Genomic DNA, 8,658 nt, shown 5'->3' with positions numbered 1-8,658 from the left:
GGAGCAGGTGTCGGTGCGAACCACATGATGCGCGCCCCCGCACTTGGGCCCCGCTGTAAAGGGTGAGGCGCGGGCCCCCGGAGTCGTGCTCGCGCCGGCCCGCCCCCCTCCGACTCCTGGGCGCGCCGTTCCGGGGCGTGTCCTCGGCCACCCCTTCTCCTATATAGCAGCTGGTGCGCCCAGGCTGCCCAGATGCGAGCGCTGCGGCTAGGTGCTGAGGACCTGCATTTGCCTGCTCAGATCCCACATCCTCGCACCACTTTCTGTCGCCCAATCCCCGTGTGTTCCGGCTTATTGAGCAGCAGGCCCTCGCGGTGGGCGCCATGCATCGGGCGCGCCCCGCACTCTGGGCCACTGCGCTGACCGCACTGACGCTGCTCCGCGGACCGCCAGTGGCGCGGGCAGGCGCTGGCGCGGTGGGCGCGGGCCCCGTAGTGCGCTGTGAGCCATGCGATGCGCGTGCGCTGGCCCAGTGCGCGCCTCCGCCCACAGCGCCCGCGTGCGCCGAGCTGGTGCGCGAGCCAGGCTGTGGCTGCTGCATGACGTGCGCGCTGCGCGAGGGCCAGCCGTGCGGTGTCTACACTGAGCGCTGTGGCGCCGGCCTCCGCTGCCAGCCGCCGCCCGGAGAGCCGCGCCCGCTGCAGGCGCTGCTGGACGGCCGCGGGTTCTGCGCTAATGCCAGCGCTGCTGGCCGTCTGCGCGCCTACCTGCTGCCGGCACCATCCTCTCCAGGTGAGCTGCCAGCGCCAGGCGCACCGCGCGCTACAGCAGGGACCCGGTGCGAATGGCTGGGGGGAACAGGGTGTGCTGCTATGGGAAACTCCGCACTTCTCATCCAGAAGGTGGTAGTGGGGAAACTGGGGCTCCGGGAGACGAAGGCGCTCGCTAGAGGTACCCTCCGCAGCCAACCTAGAGACTTGCTTCGTTCTCACAGTGCAGAGTTCTGGTAAAAGCGCTTTCAGTGAAACTGGGTAGGTTTCATTGGCGTGGAAAGCGGACACCAAAATTGGCTGTCTGTGGAAAGAGCCTGGGGCTGGGAATGTAGCTCAGTGGCAGAGCGCTATGCCCATCGTGCGTGAGTTTGGTTCGGTTTCCCAGCACGTCAATAAAAAGGAAAAAAGGTCCTATACTCTGGAGATTCTCCTTTCCCAATGCGGAGAAGCAGGTGTGTATTATGTAGCCCAGCTCTGGGACTCGGCTTTCATTCCCCACAAAGTAGAAAGGCGCGGAGGCAGGAACACGGGGGTGGATTTGGATCTGGGGAGCTGGGCAGGAAAGTCTAGGAAGATACCTGTCTAAAAATATTAACATTTGCATAGTCTTTGGCTTGGAAAGCAATGTCATGTCCTCTTGTGTCTGAAAACGACTGAGATGTGATTGTGGTTGGAAAACCTGAAGTTCAAAAAGAAGTAACATCTCAAGGTCACCCAGGGGAAGCAGTCTTATAGGTTTGACCCCCATTTGAGACTTTCAGTATCATAACTCTGTACATCCTATCACGCCCTGAGCCCGGGAGGCGGTCAGAAAAAAGCAAAGGTGTTGGTGCAGCGGGAAGTACAGACCCAGAGAATTTCAACAACTGAGAAGGGAGTTGAAACCAGAGGACTGTTTCCCTCCTTAATGCCAAGAGGAAGGAATGAGGTACAGTTGAAGGGAGCCTCCAAAGGAGGAAAAATGCAAATCTTTGGCAATTCCCCCTTTTGGCTCAGCCACTACCAGGCAGGCGGCAGTAACTCTGTTTAAGGACATCACATTGTTCTCTTAAAAATAATTTTTTTTTAAATGGATTTGGCAGCTGTTCTAAATTTCAAGCATGCTTAGCCAGTCTTGCTTAGTTATGTGAGGAAAGTTCCTGCCCTGCACAGCTGAAGGCAGGGAGAATTCTTCTCACCCTAGTCCCCCGCCTCCACCCCCCCCCCTCCCCATCATGCTGGACAGATGGTGCTGGGCAAGCCCCCATCCTGGATTAGCAAAATGTACAGTCCCTTTGTAATTTCTGTAGTTGTAGAGTTACACTCTTGGATGAAGCTATTCCCTTGCTGGTCAAGGCTGGCTTTATTCGTCCCTAAGGAACCGGATTAGCGGAAAGGCAAGATTCCAGTGGTCACACTGGCTCTAGCCAATTGTTAAAGTCTCTGAATGCTCTTCTCTCATAACAATGTTACGTCATTTGATTGTGGACCTTATTGTTCTAGTACATTTGGGGGTATTCAAAAAGTTATCTTAGAAGTGCTTAGAAACAATGTCCTTTTTAGTTAGGCTTTAATAATCGTTATGATTATCACCTTTATAGCTGTATAGTATCTATCTGTTGGTTGATGTGGGGTCTTATAAAGTTATTTTTTAAAAAACTAAGTTGACTTCTAAAATTAATTTTGGAAAAAGTAAAGTCATGTAATAGTCTAAAGTCATAATTCTCTTGCTTAAATAGAACTGCTTTTTCTTCAGGTTCTAGTCTGCAGTCTAAGCATTAAAAGAAACAGAGGAAGTTTAAGAAATTACTCAGGTTTCTTGGAAAAGAAATGCAAATATGTTTATTTACATATTCTTAGCATCTCCATTGTCCCAGAACTCCCTTGGAAGAGGAAAAAAAAAAAAAACAACTAAGATTAAAGGACATTGAAACTAAATTGATCAATTATGAAACTTTTCTGTCAAATCCTGAACTAGACTCTGGGAAATTTTACTTCCCAAGGCACTAAACACCTTGGGGACCTCCAGGAGCTGTTGGGTAGGTGACACTGAGCCCCAGGGAGGGGAGGGGCTTCCCCCCAAATCTCCCCATTAGCCTGCTAGTAGGAGGAGAGAGCAGAGTGTCTGCAGCCCAATTATTTCACCCCTTTGGTAGTTTTCAGGGAACCAGGTTTTTGCTCCTCTGAGCCAAGAGCTAGAGGCTATGGCTGTTTCCCAGTCTCCACAGCTAGGCATATCCCCTGGAGGCAAGAAACAGTAATGGATACTGAACCAGTTGGACAATGACCAGCGCCCTGACAAGGGGAAGCATTAAGGTTCTGATTGTGGAAGTAAAGGAATTCCATGACAATCACCTGCAGCTAAAACTGAAACCCTTGGGGATCAGAGCTGTATACCCACCGTACAGCCAGCTTGAAAGCATTTCAAGTCCATTCCTGGAAAGGGATAGAGTTAAGGATTCTGACTATACATCCAGCACCCATTTAGTCATATACCTGAAGTTTCAGTTAAACTGTTAACATTCCAGCATCCTTGTCAATTATTGAGCTTTCTTCATTAGCATTTTAATTATAAAAGGGGAGTTTTCCAGAGGTGGCTTTCTCCTTCATACCCACCGACCCCAAGGAATGAACACTCTTTGGCACTTTGAGTGGGGCTTTGGTGCCAACTACAACTCTGGTGATGCTATGCTGACAGGCTATTGCTGACCGGCACAGAGGACTCACCTAATAATGTGCCCCAAGAAACACAGGGTCAGTGTGGACCTTGAGTTTTAGAGATGGGACAGATGGGAAACAAGGCCCCAATATGTCTGTGTGATGCTGGGTCCTGCAGCAAGACCCTTTGTTATAGGTAGAATTATTTTCCCATCAGAGCTGGACAAAAAGTTTATAGCACTGGCAAAGTAGAGGACAGTGCTAGTCAAACTGGAATGAATTTGAGAATTCCCAGGAGGACTTGTTCACACCCAGTCTTCTGCCACCATCCATTTTTCTGGGGTAGAGAATATAACTTTTCCCCCAGATCCTGGAGTAGTCGCTGCTCCCAGGAGAAGGAAACCATACTTGAAGCTGAGAGATTTCTAATCAGCTCTGCAGCAACTTCTGTGGTGTATATTCGCCCCCTGCTGGACACATAGAACACTGCTGCTTTGGAGTCTAAGTCTTTGAGGGCACTTGATAAGCATTTCCCACTTTCAGTTGCAGCTACATAGAAAAAGCACATGGCCAGCTGACTTTTAAACAGATTGTCTCTTGAGGTAAAGCAACCACAGTACAGCAAGCAGTATTACAGAATAACATTTTGTCAAGGTTTTTTATTTTTTAATTTATTTGGAATGGTCGAATAACTTTGCCATTTAGATGAGACCTGATTGTAATAGCAAGATTTTGAAAAGACTATTGTTCCATGTCAACAGTAATCACATCTTTCTCTCCCCTGTGCTTTTCTAGGAAATGCTAGTGAATCCGAGGAGGACCGCAGCACTGGAAGTGTGGAGAGCCAGGCAGTCCCCAGCACACACAGGGTGACTGACTCCAAGTTCCATCCCCTCCATACCAAAATGGATGTCATCAAGAAGGGACATGCCAAGGATAGCCAGCGCTACAAAGTGGACTACGAGTCACAAAGCACAGACACCCAGAATTTCTCCTCTGAGTCCAAGCGGGAGACAGAATATGTGAGAACCTTTCCTCTTAAAGCCAGGAGAGGGGACACCTACCAAGATCCATAAGGGGCTGTCTTCACATGACAAGTCCTAATGGTCCTGGACATGTGGGCAGCCTTTCACCCCTCCTAGCACTTATGAAGTGTATGGTGTGCCCTTTAACCTCTGCACAGATAGATTCTCATAAAGATGGTTTTATTTTATTCACTGGGCACTGTTTTTGGACCTCTGCCAGATTCTATGTCATATTCTGGGGATTTAAAAAAGGGGGAGCAATGATTAACTTCTTCATGGGACTTTCTTGCTAACCTATTCAAGAAGTACTGAAGGGATGTAGGACCCTCCTGGGATGGCTGTGAGATTATTATAATACATAATAGGATTTTAAAGCAATAACCATGCCCCTGTATTTCTGGTACTTCCTAATCCACAGGGTCCCTGCCGTAGAGAAATGGAGGACACACTGAATCACCTGAAGTTCCTCAATGTGCTCAGTCCCAGGGGCGTGCACATCCCAAACTGTGACAAGAAGGGATTTTATAAGAAAAAGCAGGTGAGTAGGGGCCTCTGCATATTTTCTTCCTCTCCTCTTCTCTGTTGGCTCAGAGAAGAAATTGGCCTCAGGTCAACCCCCAGGTTTTTCCTGGCCATAGTTCTAACTCCAAGCCATGTGGCACTGGCACTTGGAGTCAATCTCAGGAGATGGGACTAAGGGGAACTTTGGCTTGGTGCTCTAAGTGAGGGTCGAGCCCAGATCCAATTCTACTTTTTACTGTCTGTTTTAACTACATACCCAGAAGATACATGGAGGATCCCTTTAGAAACTGTAAAGGACACACTAACACATTTGTTAATTTTGCATCATGAAGTGACATTCTGAATAACTACAGAGGTGAATTTCTAACATGAGGACATAAGATCTGGAATTGACACCTTCCTGGTGGTGACAAGCTATAAAAGGATTAACAAATTTTAGATGTAGTTGAACCAAAATAAGTATACCTGTATGGCACACCATGGATCTCAGAAGACCTAAGCAAGCAGAACTGGCCATAGCGTGGCCATCTTTGTCATAGTGTTTGTCATAGCAGCCACGTCAGAGAACTTGTCTTCTTCCATAGCTGTTGCACTTGGGCCCTTATTCACACACTCATTTTCTGCCAATCACCCATTCAGCAGATTTATACTGAGAAGGTGCCATGTATAATGCTGGGCTGGGGCTCAGAGTCAGTCTGTTATCCCCAAGGCAGAAGGAACATACTCATCTCTCCTGTTCTCATGGAGAGGTTATGCTGCACACACATGCACATAGACATGTACACGGCCACCCACCCACAAGTGACTCTGTGGGAGTGTTGGCCAAAAATTCTGTTATGCTTTCTCAACCCAGCAGAGCCATGCAGGGAAAGCCACCTTGTGCCCTTGTCATTGACTTGCCCAGGTTGTTCATGTCTGTCTTCTCTTTCCTTCCCTCAGTGCCGTCCTTCCAAAGGCAGAAAGCGGGGCTTCTGCTGGTGTGTGGACAAATACGGGCAGCCCCTCCCGGGCTATGACACCAAGGGGAAGGACGACGTGCATTGCCTCAGCATGCAGAGCCAGTAGACTCCACTACACCATGTAAGCCCAGGGACTGGGTGGGGCTGTGGGGGCCTTAGCATCCCTGGCCCTGGGGCTCCTCTTCCTGGGAGTGGTGGGATAATGAGAGCTGGGCATAACCACTGGCCCTTGCTCAGGTTCACTGCAACTACACCCAGGAGCTACAGCCAGGCCCAGGAGAGAAAGGCAATGGGACAGATCAGACCAACCCAACCAACAATACAGGGAGAAAGGCCAGAACCAGGGTGGTCTCAGACACTGTGCTTTATTTTAAAGAGTCTACAACATGAAATCTTCAACCCACGCACAGCGTGAAGGCTTTTCAAAGTGAAGCTTTCTCCTTGGAACTCTGATGATTCTTTATCTTCACATCAGGGAAACTGTTTTCATCCACAAGAACTTGTTAAAGACCCCAGTTTCTAAATTAAAGATGTGGCTGATTTTTTTTTCCTATAAATATATTGTGAATATTCTCAGTCTGTAGTTAATATAACTTTAAGAAAACTTGTTTAATATGAAATTGGAATTTTAAGCCATCATCGAATGCTATTCGATATTCTTTTTTAATAAGTAAGAGAGTCCTTGGTGGCGGGGGGAAATAGGAATAAATGTATTGTTTTATCTCCTCAAGACATTTAGAAAGTAGTAGAAAGTTTTATTTTTAGTTAGTTTATTTTTTTCCCTTGGAAGTTAGAAAAATAATAATTCTAATGTTAGGGTAACATTTTCCAACTCTGAGCAACTTATAGTGTTCTTTGCTTTCTTGAAAGGTAGCAAGTTGACCCCAGTCCACTGCATACACCACAACACCATTTATCTAGGGCCTATGTCTGCAAATCCCCAAGCAAGAGTTGTACCCTTTTAGTTTTTCAGGTGATTATACCATCATATTTTTTTTTCTTTTTGTTTCAGTTAATGTGGAGCTCAAATACGCCTTATTTTGCACAACAGACTGCCAACGACATGAACAGCAGCTGGCTACAGCCTCCATTTATATTTCTTTTGTGGTGAACTGATTTAAAAAAAAAAAAATAGAAAACCAAAGTTTAGACAGGTTTTTTTGTTTTGTTTTTTGTTTTTTTTTTTTTTTTTTTTTTTGAAATGCCTATGGTTCCTTTAAATGGTAAACTTGAGCATCTTTCCACTTTCCAGTAGTCAGTGAAAAACAGTTTGAATTTCTCTGTTGCTGCCTATAAAAGTACTCACACGCTCATGCACAAGGCTGTGGACTTCTCCCCACCTGGAATTTTCACCGTGTGTTTGCTGAGGCGGCCGACCCTCCGACTTCAAGACTGTGGCGGCTGTGTTGCTTAATGTAGAGAACACACTTCATCCCCACCCTCAAGAGTAGGAAAACCCCTAAACCCCAGTCACCTGGACATCCTGGCGCATCCTCCTGAGGCTCACAGCCCTCTGTGTTGCCATCTCTGAGTCAAAGGCCTGGTCCCTCAATCATGAAGATCATTGCTTACTCTCTGCCAGTGACCATATCTGCTTGGGAACTATTGCAGAGTATAAAGTGGAATCTTAAAAAAAAAAAAAAAAAATGACCAAGAATGCTCTAGGGAACTCTGGAAACCTATAAAGGCAGGTATTTTTGACTCCCCTTTGTCAGGCAGCTTCCTGAAGATGTGGCCCAGTGGAAGGCCCAGGATGGCCATTGCTGTGGCCCCCGTAGGGTAGGAAGGGCAAGGGTGGTAAGCCTCAGCCTCCGTGTTCAACAGCATCATAAACAATGACAGGATTCTTTGGATGACTGCAGAAAATAGTGTTTTCTAGGTGAATTCCTCAAAACAAAATTTATTTTTGAGGATAGTTTTATTGTTATCTCTTTATCCTTCTTGGTACAATGTAAAAAATAAAAATACTCTGTAAACGGGAAAGATGAATGGCTTGTTGGGGAGCCTATCAAGGACACTGGGAACACAGAGACTCACCTGTGTTTGTTGAACTTGGAGTTCTCCTACTTTCTTTATAATTAACACATATATTCAGAAAAAAATACATTCTTAATAATTGTTAACATTGTATACAACATAGCCCAAATATAATAGGATCTGTACTAGATAATCCTAGATAAAATGTTAGAGATACTAGATGATTTAACCACGGCCATGACCGAGGAAAAGAGCTCGGGTCCAGAGGCCGGGCTGTTCTCCCCTAGGCCAAACCATGGAGGTCTGGCAAAGATGGGCAGAGGGACCCTCCCCTGCCTGCCATGGTCCTAGGGGTGGATGCACACTGCACAGAGCTCTCCTTGAGAACACAAAGGGGTCTCAAGACATTCTGCCTACCTATTAGCTTTTCTTTATTTTTTTAATTAAGTTTTTGGGGAAAAAAAAGTATTTTTGAAAAGTTTGTCTTGCAATGTATTTATAAATAGTAAATAAAGTTTTTACCATTAAAAAAAAAATACCTTCTTCCCCTTGTTATTGACCGCCTCCAGATTTTGCATCATGATAGAAATAACTCTTGAGAGGGTAGACTATTCTAGACACAGTAGAAGACTTCTTAAACATGTTGCTGGGCTGGGGATGTGGCTCAAGCGGTAGCGCGCTCGCCTGGCATGCGTGCGGCCCGGGTTCGATCCTCAGCACCACATACAAACAGAGATGTTGTGTCTGCTGATAACTAAAAAATAAATATTAAAAATTCTCTCTCTCTGTCTCTCTCCTCTCTCACTCTCTCTTAAACATGTTGCT

The 8,658-nt window shown here is 46.5% G+C and overlaps 1 protein-coding gene across 1 annotated transcript; it reads left to right on the top strand.

Annotated features, from left to right (window-relative positions):
- The first annotated feature begins 227 nt into the window (after positions 1–227).
- On the top strand, positions 228–8,358 carry Igfbp3 (insulin like growth factor binding protein 3). The gene is made up of 5 exons (XM_076864465.2): positions 228–732; positions 4,146–4,372; positions 4,794–4,913; positions 5,837–5,977; positions 6,869–8,358. Exons 1-4 carry the CDS (start codon positions 324–326, stop codon positions 5,960–5,962), a joined length of 882 nt encoding a protein of 293 aa, XP_076720580.1. The 5' UTR covers positions 228–323; the 3' UTR covers positions 5,963–5,977; positions 6,869–8,358.
- Positions 8,359–8,658: the final 300 nt, after the last annotated feature.

Source organism: Callospermophilus lateralis, chromosome 1 (genome assembly GCF_048772815.1).
Source record: "Callospermophilus lateralis isolate mCalLat2 chromosome 1, mCalLat2.hap1, whole genome shotgun sequence".
Lineage (NCBI taxonomy): Eukaryota > Metazoa > Chordata > Mammalia > Rodentia > Sciuridae > Callospermophilus > Callospermophilus lateralis.
This window is presented reverse-complemented; position numbering and strand designations above follow the sequence as displayed.

Bases quoted from the DNA above. Each gene is read 5' to 3' on its own strand.
- Igfbp3 (XM_076864465.2), top strand. From the start codon at position 324: ATGCATCGGGCGCGCCCCGCACTCTGGGCCACTGCGCTGACCGCACTG. The intron at 4,373-4,793 runs GTGAGAACCTTT...CCTAATCCACAG, and splicing joins CCAAGCGGGAGACAGAATAT to GGTCCCTGCCGTAGAGAAAT. The intron at 4,914-5,836 runs GTGAGTAGGGGC...TCCTTCCCTCAG, and splicing joins GATTTTATAAGAAAAAGCAG to TGCCGTCCTTCCAAAGGCAG.